This window comes from Dendropsophus ebraccatus, chromosome 3 (assembly GCF_027789765.1).
Source record: "Dendropsophus ebraccatus isolate aDenEbr1 chromosome 3, aDenEbr1.pat, whole genome shotgun sequence".
NCBI lineage: Eukaryota > Metazoa > Chordata > Amphibia > Anura > Hylidae > Dendropsophus > Dendropsophus ebraccatus.
Genome location: NC_091456.1, coordinates 185,994,952 through 186,013,807, shown reverse-complemented (window position 1 = coordinate 186,013,807; position 18,856 = coordinate 185,994,952). Strand labels below are relative to the sequence as shown.

General features: G+C 44.1%; 2 protein-coding genes across 2 annotated transcripts in view; both read right to left on the bottom strand.

Annotated features, from left to right (window-relative positions):
* The window catches only part of LOC138786759 (zinc finger protein 605-like), a 63,831-nt gene extending 54,439 nt beyond the window's left edge, over positions 1-9,392 (bottom strand). The window contains exon 1 of the mRNA XM_069963795.1: positions 9,251-9,392. Coding sequence (XP_069819896.1) covers positions 9,251-9,326 — 76 coding nt within the window. The 5' untranslated portion in view covers positions 9,327-9,392. The remainder of the gene's footprint in view (positions 1-9,250) is intronic.
* Positions 3,306-7,567, bottom strand: LOC138787560 (oocyte zinc finger protein XlCOF6-like). The gene is made up of 3 exons (XM_069964908.1): positions 7,436-7,567; positions 7,204-7,339; positions 3,306-5,387 (listed from the first exon to the last, which is right to left on the bottom strand). Exons 1-3 carry the CDS (start codon positions 7,565-7,567, stop codon positions 4,021-4,023), a joined length of 1,635 nt encoding a protein of 544 aa, XP_069821009.1. The 3' UTR covers positions 3,306-4,020.
* Positions 9,393-18,856: the final 9,464 nt, after the last annotated feature.

Sequence of the window (18,856 nt, the reverse complement as noted above, 5' to 3'; positions counted from 1 at the left end):
TTAACTGAACAGCATCTGCACCGCAGGTGTGCCAAATGGAGGTCTGACAGGGTTGAGCACAGCCTTAGCCCTTCTCTCCTTCCTCGCTTGTCATGTTAAATTGTATGAGGCAGTCTAATGCTGCGTTTACACGAAGTGATAATTCACCCAATTGATCGTTTAACAATTTTGAAACAACGATTTGTTTTTTATAACGATCAGCGTTTAGATGAATAAATCGTTAGAAAATTCGTAAGCAAAATCGTTATTGCGATCGCTTAAGCCCATCTTTCACATAGGGTGAATCTTTGAAAGACTGTTTAGACAAAGCGATCTGTGAATTTTTAACAAAGGATGAACGATGATGTTGAAAGATCAAAATGAACAATTTCCCGCTCGTCGCTTGATCGTTCGCTGTGTTTACACGGAACGGTTATCACTCAAATGCCATCGTTATCACGAAAATTCAAACAATAATCGTTCCGTGTGTTAGGGTAAGACTTAGAAAAAAAGTCTCTCAGCTATACCTGGGCCTTGCCAAATTGGTAAAGTATTGTGGCAGCTGCAGTCTGCCGCGAGTATCAACCAAACACATGAGACCGTGCCAGTGTTCCAGCTGATTCTGTTATGGGCACAACCCTAATGCTAAGTTTACACGGAGTGATAATTTGCCCGATCGTACGATTAACGATTTCAAAGTAACGATTTTTTATTTTTTTTTTAAACAATCAGCGTTTAGATGGTACGATATATCATACAGAAAATTCGTTTTGCGATCGCTTAAGCCTATCTCACACATAGGTAAAATCTGTGAACGACTGTTTACACAGAACGATCGGCAAATTTTTTGCGAACGACAAACAATGATTTATGAACATGTTAAAAGATCAAAATGAACGATTTTTCGATCGTTCGCCGCGTTTACACGTACGATTATCGTTCGAATTCAATCTTTATCGTGAAAATTCGCCCGATAATCGCTCCGTGTAAACTTAGCATAATGGTGCATTTACACAGAGAGATTTTATCTTACAGATTTTGGAAGCCAAAGCCAGGAATGGATTTGAAAACAGGAGAAATTTTAGTCTTTCCTTTATGACCTGATCCCTCTTAATAGTCTGTTCCTGACTTTGGCTTCAAAAATCTGTCAGATAAATCTCTCTGTGTAAACGCACCATAAGTTAAAGGGGTTGTCCGGCGATAAAAAATTATTCACAGAATAACACACATTACAAAGTTATACAACTTTGTAATGTATGTTATGTCTGTGAATGGCCCCCTTCCCCGTGTCCCACCACCCCCACCCGTGTACCCGGAAATGTTTGTCAGATAATCTTTCTGTGTAAATGGACCCATAATGGGCTTAACAATATTTTCCTTCTCGATAAAACTAAGATTAAACTTAAACTTGCGACCCTGGTGTACGCCAGAGAGAAGGCACAGATTTTCCCCAGTCTCCCTGGCGTACGCCAGCCGTATCCCCCGCTCGTTCGATTGGTAGGGAGGGGCGTGGCGTTAAGGTATGGGGGAGGTGGCCGCCTCCTGTGCCTAATTACCGTGATTTATTCCATGGCAGAAATCTACACCTGCTCAGGAGGTTCTTAGTGCGTCTCTTAGTGATTCCGGCGGGGCCTAATTTAGGGCTGATGTACAAGTACATCAGTCTTCATAGATGTCCCCCAAAGTGTACCCATTGATTAGAAAAACTTTTGACATGTCAGTGACATGTGAAAAGTTTTCATCTGTCCGAGTGTTCACACCTGTACCGATCAAATGACAGTGGCACTTTAAGGGTAAAAACCCACACACCGTATACGCAGCGTATTTACTGCTGCGATACGCAGCAAATACGATCTAAATAACTGAACACAGCATCAAATCTGCACCATCAAAGCTGCTGCATATTTGTTGCGTATCTGCTGCGTATACGGTGTGTGGGTTTGTACCCTAAGGCTGCATTCCCACGTTCCGTGATCCCGTGGAATGCATGTACCGGAGTCCCCCTGCGCCCGGACAGCATCTGTGATTAAATGCTGGGAGCGGGGGAGACTGTATTCATAAGCGCCGCGCTGTAATGAATCAGCCGCGCGGTGCTGTTACTACAGCGCGGCGCTTATGAATACGGTCTCCCCCGCTCCCAGCATCTAATTACAGATGCTGTCCGGGCGCAGGGGGACTCCGGTACATACATTCCACGTCCGTGATCCGTCAGGATCAAGGAACGTGGGAATGCAGCCTCAGGGTACAAACACACACACCGTATACGCAGCAGATCTGCAGCAGTGCAGATTTGTCAGGGCTGCGGCGGCGTCCCGCGCTCCGGACCGCCGCCGCACCCCCTCACCTTGTTCTGCAGCCGCCAGTGTCCACATGCAGGGACCCGGCGCTGCTGCCACTTCGGCCCCTGGGGGCGCCTCCCCTCGCCCTGTCCGTCGCGTCCCCGCCTCCTAGGGCACGCGTGTCGGCTGTCTCAGAGTTAAAGGGGCAGTCCGCCCCTAATTGGTTCTTGCACATCACACTCTCCTATAAATTCCAGCCCTGCCCCACTACAGGTGTTGGAGCCTCTTGCTTCCCATAGCATTTGGCCCAGCTCCCTGTTGTTCCTGACCTCAGTCCTAGTTCCTGTCCGCTGACCCGGTCCCTAGCCCCTGTCCGCTGCTTAACCCATTCTTCCTGAGTACTGTCTGCCACCTGCGGTTACGCCTACAGACCTCTGCCTGCACTATCTTCTGCCTACTGCTCCTGCCACGCCTCGCCTGCTGTCACTAGCAACCAAGCCAGTTGCGGTCACCTGCCGCAGCAAGCCCATCCCGCCTTGCTCAGGCTCTGGTGAAAACCAGCGGCCCCTTAGACTCCGCTCCCTGGTGCGGTTAGTGCCATCGCTAGTGACGGTTCAGTGGATCCACTACTCCAGGCGTTACAAGATTTGATGCTGTGTTCAGTTATTTAGATCTAATCTGCTGCGTATTGCAGCAGAAAATAGGCTGCGATATGGTGTGTGTGTGTTTGTACCCTAAAGGAATAAGGGGTAGGGTATGGAACCTTGGCTCTCCAGCTGTTGCAAAACTACAACTCCCATCATGCCTGGGCAGCAGCCAAAGCTAAAGCTTTGGCTGTCCAGGCATGATGGGAGTTGTAATTTTGCAACAGCTGGAGGGCCGAAGGTTCCCTAACTCCTGTTCTAGAGGGAGAAACTGAGACCAATGGACAAGCAAATGACGTCCCATTCAGAGGACCGACTAGAAATCTCAGTAACAGAGAAAATACCTTCACATGTAATAAAAGGGCAAAACAAGCATAAAAGTTTTAAAAGTAAATGTTCATAGGTTTCAAGCTTTATTTCATATATTTACAATAAGTCATGTGTGTGAGATTCTATTTGCTTTTACGATTGCTTTAAATTGGTTTCAATCTTGATTGTCTTGTAAGACAGGTGACTAACTGTTTTATATCTTTTCTGTATAATTAGTCAATAAAAAAAGGGTTAAAGGGAATCTGCCACCTAAATTTTCTTTTACCGATTAGAGTCAGATACTAAAACTTGTTCTTTTATTCTAATCTGTTTCTATTTTCTTACTTCAATCTTTTTTATTAAAATTTTTGTACATTGTTATGGGGGTGGCCATATTGCCTGGCCTATTCTTAACGGCATTTAGTGACACGCTTTACAGCAAGCCTCATGGACATAGACAACAATAGACAGACTCTGTTCCCTTGGGATGAATGTGAAACATTACTGAGCGCACTCTGTGACCTGTGAAGAGGTCATTCCACAGGGAGCTGCTATTGTCTCTGGTGTCACATGACGCTGCAATGCTGAACAGATCACTTTACAGCACTCTCCTCTTATCACCACAGGCACAACAGGAAGTCTCAGCTTAGTTTTAGCACCAGTGGTGAGAATGAAAACTACAACATATCAGGATTATTTTATAATATAGATAGAAAAAAATTAGAAAAAAAAAAACACCAAAAATTCATAAAAACTTTATTTAAACAATAAGTTGTTTTCTGATGAAACTTTCACTTTATAGGACACAGTTACTTCCCTGTATGAGTTCTCTGATGTTTAAGGAGGCCTGTTGTGTGGGAAAAACCTTTCCCACATTCTGGGCATAAAAATGGCTTCTCACCTGTGTGACATCTAACATGTTGCAGAAGATGGCTTTTCTGAGAAAAACATTTGCCACATTCTGAACATAAAAAAGGTTTATTTCCTGAGTGAGTTCCTTCATGTCTAACAAGATGATATTTCTGAGTAAAACCTTTCCCACATTCTGAACATGTAAATGGCTTCTTTCCTAGGTGGGTTCCTTGATGTTTAAGAAGAGCAGATGACTGAGTAAAACATTTCCCACATTCTGAACATGGAAATGGCTTTTCTCCAGTGTGAATTCTTTGATGATTAACAAGAGTTGAATTCAGAGTAAAACATCTCCCACACTCTGAACATACAAATGGCTTCTCACCCGTGTGAGTTCTTTGATGCTGAATCAGATGTACTTTCGAAAAATAGCATTTGCCACACTCTGAACATGAAAATGGTTTCTCTCCCGTGTGAGTTCTGTGATGTTTAATAAGAATTGATTGCTGAGTAAAACATTTCCCACATTCTGTGCATGTAAATGGCTTCTCTGCTGTGTGAATTCTTTGATGTTGAACGACATGTGATTTCCTACTAAAGCACTTCCCACATTCTGAACATGGAAATGGCTTCTCTCCTGTGTGAGTTCTTTGATGTTTAACGAAATCTGATTTAGCAGTAAAGCTTTTGCCACATTCTGAACATGAATGCAGCTTCTCCCCCGTGTGTGCTCTCAGATGAATATTTAGATTTGACTTTTGAGCAAAACATTTCCCACATTCTGAACACGAAAATTGTTTTTCCCCCGTGTGAGTTCTTTGATGTTGAAAAAGATGTGCTTTCCTACTAAAGCATTTCCCACATTCGAAACACGGAAACTGCTTCTCCCCTGTGTGAGTTCTTCGATGTTTCATGAACTCTGATTTAGCAGTAAAGCTTTTGTCACATTCTGAACACGAATGGAGCTTCTTCCCGGTGTGAAGTTTCAGATGTTTATTTCGATTTGATTTTGTACTAAAACATTTATCACATTCTGAACACGAGAAGGGCTTCTTCCTTGTGTTAAATTCCCAATGTTGACCTGGATTTGACCTCATTGTAAGTTTTTTCCCATATTCTAAATGTGAGGATGGCTTCTCCCCTGCATGATCTCTTTGGCTTTCATCGCTGCTTGTAGAATTTTTCTTTTGCCTAAAAGTTTGTGATGAATCTGAAGATTTGATTTGTTTTAATGAGTCACATGATGGATCTTCTTGTCTGATACGATCCTCTGCTGTAATATCTGGAGATATGGGCTGTCCCTCCAAACTCCTGGTACAGTCATCTGCCAAGAATAATACAGATTTTATTACTTTTAAATCACATAACATGGAAAATTATATTGACCAAAGATTCAACCATTGAGATTACAGGGAGCGGAGCAAAATTCATTGACTAATGCTACGTTTACACGGAACGATAATTCTCCCGATCGTACTATTAACGACTTCGAAGTAACGTTTTTTCTTTTATAACTATCAGCGTTTAGACGATATCGTTCGGAAAATTTGTTTTGCAATCGCTTAAGCCTATCTCGCACATAGGTTAAATCGGTGAACGACTGTTTACACGGAACGATCAGCAAATTTTTTTGCGAATGACGAACGACGATTTAAGATCAAAATGAACGATTTCTCGCTCGTCGTTCGATCGTTCGTTGCGTTTACATGTACGATTATCGTTCGAATTCGATCGTTATCGTGCAAATTCGCACGATAATTGTTCTGTGTAAACGCAGCATAAGACGGTGGTGGCGCTGACAATCTAATAGCAGAGCAAGAACCAATAGATCATAGTGTTAGACCATCAAGCTGTTCTCATGGGTTACAGCCAAAATCTACATATGTTCATGTCATCTTTGTAGGGGAACAGTGGGCCCTAACTATACCCAGCCCACTGTCCCCACCTACCTGGACTTACAATAGTCCCTATGCTGGCTTTGTGCAGGGCCATCAGGAAGAATGGTCAGCAGTCCATGTAAAAACCAGGAGGGTACAACAGAGGCAAAATCAGATAGCAAGGAGGAAAGTTATGCCGAGCGTCAAAACCAGCATAACGCCAACAACCAAATAAGAAGACAAAGGGCAGAAACACGCCAAAAGTCATACACATATAGTAGCGAGGGGAGGAAGCAGCTGGGGACCATATCGGCGCTATGTGGCCACCAGTGTTGGAGCCGGGGAGGTGAGAGCAGAGTAATTTCTTTCATCCTCCCCGGCACTTGTGAAAAAAAAAAAAAAAGAGGTCTGACGTGAATTCTTTTGACAGATCGGGGATTGCACTTGAGAAATCACGTTGAGTCAATTGGACAGGTGGAACTTTTTAAGCAGAACTTACTAGGACTGTGCTTGAAATGCCTCACTTAATTCCATATAATATAGCAGTGATCTGCTGCTCCATGAAATAGGAGCGGCGGCAGCAGATTGCTGCTATCTGCTATGGGCTGCCCGGACGATCTAAGGATCACCCAGGCAGCCCCCTCAAACAGAAAGAGACAGAGGGGAGAGATATATCTTGGACAGCATTTACCCTGAAACTTCCCTGATGTCTTAGGTGCTCAATGGTAGTAATGTTGTGTGAGAGAATGAGTACATGGGATTTCTTAATAAAATTCTCTGTCTGCAGTAAGGGCCCTATTCCACGGGACGATTATCGTTCAGATTATCGTTAAGTTGTTCGAATCTAAGCGATAATCGTTCGATTAATGACCGAACGAAAAATCGTTGATGGTTTAATAAGACCTGGACCTATTTTTATCGTTACTCGTTCGCAAATCGTTCGCATTGAATAAGACGGCGTTCGCTCGTTCGCAGTAGTGACAAACGCAATAGCGATAACAATACCACCGCAAAAACGATCATAAGTAACGACTATCGTTCCATGTAAATGAGTGGACGATTTCAGGTCTTTCGCAATAGCGATCGTTTGGATCATTTATCGTTAATGATTATGAGAACGATAATCGTCCCGTGGAATGGGGCCCTAAGTATCTTTACAGGCTTAAGTTCTAAGCACTTTGAAGACCAAGCCGATACCTAAAGAAACTAAGTTCCCTAGAAGAAGAGGGAGTCTACCCGAGCTCCCCAGCCAGACTAGATCACATCCGTGGAGATTATGATCTTGGGTTGTAGGTTCCAGCAAACCCCTTTTCACAAAGATCCCGGATCCAGCCACCAGTTCAGAGATCTTTTCACTTAAGGGAGAAGGTGAATTAGACTGTTTAGGCCCGATTTGTTTCTGTTCCAGGAAGAAAGATCTGAATTAGAGAGTTTTTGAGTGATCTTGACACCAAGGAACAGCCGGGATGCCGGACGCATTGAGCCTAGTACTGACATGGCCTCCCTGATACAGCAGGATCTCTTTTCCTTGAAGAGACAAGTTGTCCACCAGGAGAAAAGACATTTGTCTTTCCACTTCAAGAAGAATTCCTAGAAAAATCTTATAGGGGGCTGAACAAAAGCCCATTTCTTCGTTTAGGATCCAGCTTAGGGAATAAAAAATATTGCATGAGGTCTGCAGATCATGGTGAAGTTTTTGGGGGTAAGTCTACTCTGAGAGGCAGATCATCTAGGCAGGCTATGGATTTCCCCAGGGTGGGACTATTAAAGGATTATCTTATTTAATTTATCCTCAAAAGATAAGGGTGGGAGACTGATTCCACCATGATGTTTGAGAACAGTCTTGGGGCAGATGAGATCCCAAAGGGCAAGACTGAAATATTCCTTGGGTCTTCAACCAGTGGGACCAGAAGCTCCACAAATGACAAATATACAGTGAAGTACGTTGTTGTGGAATGGGATATGTCACTTCCAGTAGCCTGGCCTACACCGGAAATGGCACATGGAGACCTGAACCCGGAAGAAGCCTGCTGATGAACTCTCCAGCTTCCTACTGATCTGGGCCAGCTGCACACCAGAGGACGGTGCAGGTTCCTCAAAGAGAATGCCTAAACCACCTCTCAACCAGGAACCAATGGAAGGGTGCCTAATAGGGATGGTCCGAACCGAGTTCGGTTCGGGTTCGTACGAACCCGAACCCTCGGTAATGATTCCCACTGTCTGCCCGCTCCGTGCAGCGGGCGGATCCAGCGGGAGGACCGCCTGGAAAACTGGGATACAACCATAGCCATAGGCTGTATCCCAGTTTTCCAGGTGTTCCTCCTGCTGTATCCGAACCCGAACCTCAGCAGGTTCGGACCATCCCTAGTGCCTAAACCTCTATCAATCCAGCTGGTAAGTAGACTTTATGGGGGATCACTTGTCATCTTCACTATAGCAGATCGTCCTCCTCTTCTGACTTCCTTAAGGGACATGAAAAAGCACCGATGATAGTGGAAAAAGGAGGATCTTTTTACCTCTCATGTTGTGTTTTTTTCCAGTCCCTATAAGATATGGTACTGGCTCCTTTGGTGCCATCGTGAAGGTGAGGAGAGACAATCTGAAGCATGAAAATATATCAGGAAAAACTCAAGGGCCTTTTACAATGACCGATAATCATACAAAAAAATTGTTAATCCATTCAAATTTAAGCGATGATTTTCTGGTGTAAATGCGAAGACAATAAAACGACAAACTAAATTTGTTTGTATGTTGTTGACTGCATCTTGAGCTGACCTCAAAACTATTGTTAATCATTCGCATATCGTTCAGTGTAAACATTCGTTGTTTGGTCGTTGGACTAAGCGCTTATCGTTTAAAATAAAAAAATCATTGCTTGTCCTTTGCTAAATGAGCACTTAAAGGGGTTATCCAGCGCTACAAACACATGGCCACTTTTCCCCCTACTGTTTTCTCCAGTTCAGGTGCAGTTTGCAATTAAGCTCCATTTACTTCAATGGAACTGAGTTTCAAAACCTGCACCCAAACTAGAGACAACAGTAGGGGGAAAGTGGCCATGTTTTTGTAGTGCTGGATAACACCTTTAATATTATCTGTACATGTAGGACACTTAAATGGACACTGTAACCAAAGAAAACCCAAAACTGTTCAGGAGAACAATCCGTCCACATGCAGCATGTTCTCTTTAATAAAGTTTGGGTTTGAAGGAGTATTTTCTAATATTTAGAACACAGAGCTTTAAAAAGGCTACATGACATTTTTGTAGCCTGAGCAAAATGAGTGTTCTTTGCATTTAGTGGTCACTACTCACCTGGGCGGTTACCTGTAGTGATGTCCTCCTTATACTGCTCATCACTGCTGTCATCTGTCTCTTCTTCTAGTATCATATTTGTAGCATTAATGTCATTCAGATCTTCCCCCTGATTAATTAACTGTGAAAGAAATATTGTAAAAGTTATCAGACAGAAGTCAGGTGGGATGTACACATCATAGGGAACATCTCCATCTACCTGATCCTGATCCTGTGGAAGAAGAGGACGGGGACATCTCTCTGGTGCTGTTCTCTTACTGGATCTGACTGGAGGGAACACATACAGAGACTGAATTCATTCTTTCCATCCAGATAATACAGAGAGGAGGTGTGTATATAGTCCTGTCTATTACCTGCTGATGGGAGGGGCTGCTGATCCTCCAGCATCACATCCTTGTACTGATCCTTGTGTCCTTCTACATACTCCCACTCCTCCATGGAGAAATAGACCGCCACGTCCTGACACCTTATAGGAACCTGACACACACAATGATCACACAGTCATCCCCCCCACCCCTCCAGTGGTGTTACTGTATAATGTCCCAGCATTCCCAGCAGCCACAGTCTCACCTCTCCACTCAGCAGCTCCACCATCTTGTTGGTGACTTCTAGGATCTTCTCTTCCTCCATTTCCTCATGTATCAGGGGCCCCGGGATTGGGCTCAGGGTTCTTCCCCATCCTTCACACCCAGGGGCCCCACAGCGCCCACTAGAGGACTTCTTCACTACTGTGTAATCCTGTGTATGGAGAGACACATTACTATCACTCCATCCATTCCCAGAATCCCTCACCTCCCCAGTCCTATCCATCTGTTATTCCATAGATAAGAATGATGTCATGATGACATCACTCCCAGAATCCCTCACCTCTCCAGTCCTATCCATGTTATTCCATAGATAAGAATGATGTCATGATGACATCACTCCCAGAATCCCTCACCTCTCCAGTCCTATCCATCTGTTATTCCATAGATAAGAATGATGTCATGATGACATCACTCCCAGAATCCCTCACCTCCCCAGTAAGCAGGAAGAGTATGTGTAGGGTGAGGGTTATTATCCTCTCGGCCATCTTGTCTCTGTCTCTCTCCATGGTTGATGGGTCGGTCTCTTACATAGAAGATATCAGCAGAGGATCCTGGAGAGATGAATAGAAAGAAGATGAGACAATATATAGTAAAGGCTGCGAGTCAAAGGTACAACTTTTCCGGCAAACAACAAACCCGGCACAGTCGTATAAACAAACAGGTTACAAATACCATAAAGAAGGGCCAACGAAACGGAATGGAAAAAAAACAACAATTTAAGAGGTCAAAACCGCTCAGTCCTGAAGGGGTTAATCCTCCCGCTGTCCCCCAGCTCCTTCCCTCCACCTGCAGAGCTGTACAGGAGCCGTGTGCTTCCACTGTGCTTCCAGGACCTGCCATGATGTCACAGTCATGTGATCAGTCACATGATCAGCAGAGCTGTGTGTGATGTGTGGGGAGGAATGAAATTCAAGCATGCTCAGAGCATAATGCCATATCCATATTCAGGACTCCCTACAGCGGCATCCAACCTATTCAGTCCTTTATTCCTTAAAGGGGTTGTCCAGCGAAAATCTTTTTCCGTCAAATCAGCTGGTTTCAGAAAGTTATATAGATTTGTAATTTACTTCAATTTAAAAATCCACAGTCTTCCAGTACTTATCGGCTGCTGTATGTCCTGCAGGAAGTGGTGTATTCTTTCCAGTGTGACACAGTGCTCTCTGCTGGCACCTTTGTCCATGTCAGGAACTGTCCAGAGCAGGAGAAGTTTTCTATGGGGATTTGCTGCTGCTCTGGACAGTTCCTGACATGGACAGAGGTGGCAGCAGAGAGCGCTGTGTCAGACTGGGAAGAAAACAACATTACAAAGCTATAGAACTTTCAGAAACCAATTGATTTGAAATAATTTTTTTTAAGTCAGTACAATTACGATACTTAGTTTATTTAACTTTTTTAGATTATTTTACTGGTTTGTAAAAATGAACTTTGAAATAGAAATAAGCGGAAGGGTCTGGGAGGTCCTGCCACGTAGCAGCTATGTTGGCTGCTGTTGTAGCAGTGATTGGCTGGCTGCATCAGGTGACCTAGGTCTATATAGACCCAGGTCTCAAGATGCTTGTGGTGTAGTCTAATGATGCGTTTACACAGAGAGATTTAGCTGACAGATTTCTGAAGCCAAAGCCAGGAATGGATTTGAAAAGAGAAAAAATCGTAGTCTTTCCCTTATGACCTGTTCTCTGTTTATAGTCTGTTCCTGACTTTGGCTTCAAATATCTGTCAGATAAATCTCACACTTAGTATGGTTTGGCAGACAGGTGATTAGGCTCACCAAACATCCAACAGTCCTCTTAAGGACTAGTAGTCTGTCAGTGTGACTGAAAAAGAGCTAATTCCATACAATATACCTGTAGTGTACGGTATAGTGTACTGGTATATGGCTAGTAATAGTCAGTTATATCCACAACTATCCAAAAGTAATTTTTAGGACTAGAAAAAAACAAAAATGTCTGCCATACAGTATTTTACAGTCTAAGGGTCTGTCCACAAGTACAGACTCGCAGTGTAAATCTTGCTGCGAGTCTGTCAGGTCCTGGCAGTTCACTGTCACTACATACTCGCAGCTTTCTGAACGACCGCAGCGAGTATGTAATTCTGCCGGCCCCTTAACCCCATCGGCTCCCGCCCCGCTGTGTCTGAATATACATTACCTGTCTCCTGCACGGGGTCCCGGCGTCCTGCTCTCCCGCCCGGCCAATCAGTGTGTTGCCCAGCCGCAGCCACTGATTGGCCGGGCGGGAGAGCAGGACAGCGGGACCCCGTGCAGCGAGGAGAAGTAACGTATATACAGAGACAACCGAAGGCGTTAAAGGGCGGCAGAATTACATACTCGCAGCAGTCGTTCAGACAGCTGCGAGTATGTAGTGACAGTGAACTGCCAGGACCTGACAGACTCGCAGCGAGATTTACGCTGCGAGTCTGTATGTGTGAACTGACCCTAAGGGTGGTATTACACGGGATGACTATCATTCGAAAAGTCGTTAGATCGTTCGGAATTGAACGGTAATCGTTTAGTGTAATAGCAGACGATTAAACGACCAACAAGAAATCGTTGGATAAAATTTGGATCTATTTTTTATCGTTGATCATTTGCAAATCTCTCGCATGTAATAAGACGTCATTCGGCAGTCACTACTTCAAGAACGATCATAAGTAACAATCATCGTTCTGTGTAATTGGCCGAGCGATTTCAGGGTGTTCGCTGCAGCGGTCGTTTTAGATTGTTGATTGTCGAAAAATCGCTTCGCGCAATAGGACCCTTACCAGTGTCATAATGCGACAGTCTAGTGGTGGTGACTGAGTATACGCCGTTGTATACTATGTGTAATCTGCTAATAAAAGCAAATATGGGAAAGACTAGAGGGTTTTTATTTTAATTCTTTATTATTTTCCATACAAAAAATTATAACTTATTGCAATTAAACAACGTCCACTACAATATTCAAGTTACATCTGGTTGAAAGTACCATTGAATTAATGCAGTAAGTATAGCTATCCTCATTCTAATACATGAATTAAACTTAATAAGGACGCATATAAACCCATTAAAAAAAAAACTATATCTCCCCCCCTCCCAGCGAGAAAAAAACAAACAAAACAAAAAAAACACCCTCAGTCAATTGAGATCAATTTTTGCCTTTGTTTTTTTATACTTTATTTCCTATCTCCTGAGACCCTTGAGACTCAACAACTTCATATCTTCTAGTTAAATCCACTAGATTCTCCAATTCTTTACAAGTTGGACCAGATGATCCCCTCCACTTCCTAAGTATCACTAATGGTGCCAGGAACAGAAGTTTACCTATAAGGGTTTTATCTTCCCTAATCTCACTTAGATCACCAAGTAGAGTTTGTTCTAAAGTTAACGATTGAGTATATAATCCTTTCCTTAAAGGGAACCTGTCACCCCCCCCATGCCGGGGTGACAGGCTCCCGACCCCACGCTACAGACCCCTATACTCACCTGATCCCGCCGGGTCCCGCTTCTGGATCCGGTCAGGTCACTGGCGCTGGACTCTCCGTCATTCTCTGTGAGCATTGGACTCATCTCTCAGCGCGCGCCGCGCTGCAGCGGCTGAGATCTCTGTGACCCGACCGGATCCAGAAAAAACGTTTTGCGATCGCTTAAGCCTATCTCGCACATAGGTTAAATCGGTGAACGACTGTTTACACGGAACGATCTGTGAATTTTTTGCAAACGACCTACAACGATTTAAGAACATGTTGTAAGATCAAAATGAACGATTTCTCGCTCGTCGTTTGATCACTCGCTGCGTTTACATGTACGATTATCGTTCGAATTTGATTGTTATTTTGCAAATTCGCGCGATAATCTTTCCGTGTAAACGCAGCATAAGGGTCCTATTAACGACTAACGATAAAGGATTGTAAACGAGATTGTTTATCGTTAACCTGAAATCGTTCACCATATTACACAGAATAATCGTTAGTTACGATCGTTACTATGATCGTTATTGCGATCGTTACTACGATCGTTTATTCCTTCTGATCCTGGAAAAACAATGAACAATGTGCAATTACACTGAACGATTAGTGAAAAAATGCGGAACTTGAGCGAACGAACGTGGAATTACAGCGAACGATTATCAATAATTTTTTTTTTTTGTAAACTGTTTATTTATAAGGTTTTTCCATTTTTATAACAATGACAAGACAACCAGGGTATCTCGAGCACATACCAATACAATTCAGCAGTATACATCCTATACAATTTATAACAGCCACCTGCAAAACTTCCACAGTGATAAGGTTCCTCAGTGTTTCCAAGAAGGTCTAAACTGGAAGAGACTCAGGGCATTGTGTAGGAAGACTGCACATCAAGTTCTAGCATACAGTAAGTACAGTATGGTATCAAAAAGGCATGTCTCGAGTAGGCCACAACTATGAACATTAAACTGTAACCAAACATACAAAACCAAAACTTGGGGTAACACATTAGGGTGGGGGGGAGGGGTCTAGTGTACAGAGCGTCCCATGGATCCCAGATGATTATCGATAATTTTAGGTTCAGATCTATATCAACGATCAACGACATATGAACGATTTTTCGATCGTTGCCTGCAATTACACAGAACAATTATCGTTTAAATTTGAACGATTTAACGATTTTTCGCACGATAATTGTTCCGTATAATAGGACCCTTAAAGTGACTGTACCACCAGGCGGCCGATCCACCCCCAGTGTGAAGAAACTCCAGCCCCTCCATGACGTGACTCCATTAGAATCAATGGAACCCTATCATAGAGGAGCTAGGGTTTCCTCCCACTAAGGGTGATGATCCCTTCTAGCTTACAAAATAAAAAACGCATTGGTTTTAACATGGAACACCTCTAAGGCTATCTTCCTGTAAACCAAGATAGATACCCCTGCCGAATACGCCGAACAAAGTAAGTGGAATGTGAGGAAGTCCACCGCCTGGAGATTTAGCTTTTATATCAGTACAGCATATGGAGTTCAGACCAGAGCAGCTGATCCCCGCATGTTGTTTGCCTTGGTGCTCCATGCAGCGTGGTAGAAAGAAGACGTGGGCGGCAGAAGAGGTTAAGTGCCCCATCCATAACAGGAGCATCCCTGTTACTTTCTGCCCAATCTGCAACGCTCGTCCTTCCCAGAGTCCTCCAGCGTTCTGCACTCCACTGCCCCAGCCTGTCTCCCCAATACCTCCTTGCTTCTCTCCTCCCCTCTCTTCTGGCCTGTTACAGGACTCCGCATCATCCACGGAGGTCCGTCCCATATCAGCATCTCTCAGAGCAGCGCGGAGAGCCTGGCCAGGCCTCAGGCGTGGCATCCCGTCTCGTCTTCCAGGAATCCACAATCCGGGACCCCTTCGCCGCCCCTCGCCCGAGAAGGCATCGGACCGGGTGGTAACTGAACCACGCCATCACACAGGGGCGGGGGGTGGGGGGGTGGTGTTGCGATGGGCGATTGCAGCGGCTCTACGTCATGCCGCACATGCCCCTGTCCGACCCGAGTCAGAGCCTGCTGCTGAGAGAGAACAGGATCCCTGCCCACCGCTCCCGGTTAGCAGTATGTCACTACTGAATGCAGAGCAGAGCAAGCAGGTGTTGACTTGGATGGCGGATTACGAGGCCAGTCACTTTGCCACCACGCAGTCTGAAAGGATGGTTCAGGAGGCACCGGAGGAGATGGTGTCCTCCGATCCCCTAAGCATCCAACTTCCGCTCTCTCAGGGTAATGAGGAGGGGGTGGATGAGGAAGCAACCGGACCGTCTGGACCCAGCGGTTTCGGGGGGTGGGTGTCTGCAGAGGCAGTGATGGGGCCAGGGAAAAGGTGAGCCATACCAAGTGGTCCTGCAAGTGTTCCCTGGAGCATCCGCTCATGTAGGGGGAGGTCTTCTGCTGCGTGGCATCACTTAAATGAAAGCGTTTGTCTTTTGCAAACTCAGCATGTCAGCAAAGCACCAAAATAGCTGTGATGAAGGCCGTGATCCTCAATGTGCACCTGCAGGTCACACCACTGACTCCTGCCTTGCATCCGCCCCCCTTGCCCATAGAGAGGGTCACAAGAGGTTCTCCCCACAAAATTTTTGACAGGGTCACACCAGGCACAATTATAAGGGCCAGTTCACACTGAGAAATCAGACCTTAATCAGCGAGGAAATTGTTCCAGGTAGAAAGTGTTCTCACAGAATTCCACCCAGAATCACCTCTGGTGGAATTCCACGCAAATTCTGGTGGAATTCCACACAGAAATTCCGCTGTGTGAACTGTAGAGTGCAAATTCCACCGAACTTTATGGAATTTGGCTGAAATACAGCGCTGATTCCTCAGTGTGAACTGGTTCTAAGGTGGGTAACTACAGGCTCTTACCCACAATTTTTAACAAGGTCACAACAGGCTCTTATGGTGCATTTACACGGAGTGATAATTCGCCCAATTGAACGATTAACGATTTCAAAGTAACAATGTGTTTTTTTATAACGATCAACGTTTAGACGGAACGGTATATCATTTGGAAAAAATCATTATTGCGATCGTTTTAAGATCGCTTAAACTCATCTCACACATAGGGTGAATCGGTGAAAGACTGTTTACACAAAGCGTTCTGCGAATTTTTAGCGAACGACCAACGACGATTTGAGATCAATGTTGAAAGATCAAAATGAACGATTTCTCGCTCGTTGCTTGATCGTTCGATGTGTTTACACGAGCCGATTGCTCAAATGCCATCGTTATCACGAAAATTCGAACAATAATCGTTCTGTATAAACGCACCATTACTCCCAATTATAATGAAGGTCACAACAGGCTTAAATCCACTGGGTCACAACAAGCTCTCACCCACTATTTTTATGGGGGTGGCCGCCAGGGTTTCACCCACTCGTCTCTTGCACAAAAGTTTTTACAGTGTGTGCATGAGGCCCCCTTAAAGTGGTTATCTAGCGTTATCTATCTAGTTATCTGCGTTTTTGCAGTCCATTATTTTTAATCCAGCCATCATTTTTGCAGTACGTTTTTTATGCAAAAAAAAAAAAAAACATAAAAAAATGGTCGACCACGCTTTTGTGTATGCCAAGTACGTTGGGTATGCTTTTGTGTACATTATGATTCGTTTTTTGATCCTTTTTTTTTATAATGAAACTCAATGGAAAAACTGATCAAAACGTATGCACCCAAATGCATCAGTTTTTTTTCATCCGCTTTTTGCATAAATCAGATTAAAATAAAAGACTGCAAAATCATAGTGGGAACCCAGCCTCAGATAAACCCAAACAACAATATTTATTTATTTTTTTACGTTTTTTTAAAGGGAACCTGTCACCCCCGTGCCGGGGTGACAGGCTCCCGACCCCCCGCTACAGCCCCCTATACTCACCTGATCCCGCCGGGTCCCGCTTCTGGATCTGGTCGGGTCACGGAGATCTCAGCCGCTGAGAGATGAGTCCAACGCTCATAGAGAATGACGGAGCGCTGGACTCTCCGTCATTCTCTATGAGCGTTGGACTCATCTCTCAGCGCGCGTGCTGGGCTGCAGCGGCTGAGATCTCCGTGACCTGACCGGATACAGAAGCGGGACCCGGCGGGATCAGGTGAGTATAGGGGGCTGTAGCGGGGGGTTGGGAGCCTGTCACCCCAGCACGGGGGGTGACAGGTTCCCTTTAAGGCATTGGCAAAAAGTTTTAGGCTATATTCCCACTATGGGACCCTAGCGGGGAAAGGCAACAGTGTCGTAATATCCAGCTAAAATTCCTCCACTCTATGGGTATTGAGTGCAGGTCCACATAAGAAGGGCAGCATAAAAACTGTAAAAAAAAAAAGACACGTGTTTCGAGACCATGATGTTCTCTTTATCACGTATCTAATAATAAAAGACATATACGTAATTACATCACATGATCCATTGGGCGTATGGATGTAATTATGTGATGGAATTACACCCTATGGATCATGTGATGTAATTACATATATGTCTTTTATTATATATGTGGTTGTAGCATATTATTTGTAGTAGACACTTCATGAAGAAACAGTCGTGTTCTCGAAACGCGTTGTTTTTTTAACATTTTTTATGCTGCCCTTCTTATGCGGACCTGCGCCCGATACACATACTGTGGTGAGAGTTGTGCCTTACATTTGCACAACCACTACAGGAGAGAGTTCCTCACGCTATTACTCACAATTTCCTTCCGGTCTGATCTATGCCGTGGAGCGCTGTCTTGTCTTTCATCCATGTGGCGTAATATTGACGATGATCAATATTATGAACCACCTTTCCCTGCCATGTTCCTGTATAGGGCACATAGCCTTAAGATGCAATTACATATTTAAGATACTCTATGCACATATAATGATATATAAGCAGATTATCTGGACTTTACTTGCTTCTTAGGTAACAGACACTTATAGATAATTGTAAACCTTTTTTTATTCATTCAACAGGTTTTTTTTTTATATATTTTCATTGGTTTTAACATTTTTTTTGTAAAACACGAACATATACACAAGTGATTCATCAGTCATGGTTACAGAATAGCTAACTTCACGAGGTTGGGACATCTGTGGAGTATATTTCATACCTTATAACGTCCATCTTACGTCCTAAATTGCCAATGGCTATAGCAAATACAGAAATAATAAGAAAAAGAAACGAAGAACAACCCCCCCCCCCCCCCCCCCCCCCCCCCCAGTCTCACAGAGGATGCTCTGGCCAGATCAATGGATCTAAGTTCTTCATTGTTCAGGTAATTTTAAATTGCCTAAGGACCCTGCCAAGTCTCCTTTTAAGTACCTCTCTGTACTCTTAAAGGGTTTCACTACCTTCTCTATCTCTGAAGGTGTCAAAAAGAAAGTAATAAAAGTCTTCCATTTACCCATAAATGACTTCACTTTTTTGTCTTTTTGATATTCTGCCTCAATTTGATCCATTTTAACCCCTTCAGGACCGGACTTCTTTTTTTGCGCTTTTGTTTTTTCCTCGTGTTTAAAACGCCATAGCGGTGTCATTTTTTGCGCCATGATCTGTACTTTCTATCGGTACCT

Bases quoted from the DNA above. Each gene is read 5' to 3' on its own strand.
- LOC138787560 (XM_069964908.1), bottom strand. From the start codon at position 7,567: ATGGGCTTTTGTTCAGCCCCCTATAAGATTTTTCTAGGAATTCTTCTT. The intron at 7,340-7,435 runs GTCAGTACTAGG...TTCCTGGAACAG, and splicing joins TGCTGTATCAGGGAGGCCAT to AAACAAATCGGGCCTAAACA. The intron at 5,388-7,203 runs GTGATCTAGTCT...TATTCTTGGCAG, and splicing joins AGATCATAATCTCCACGGAT to ATGACTGTACCAGGAGTTTG.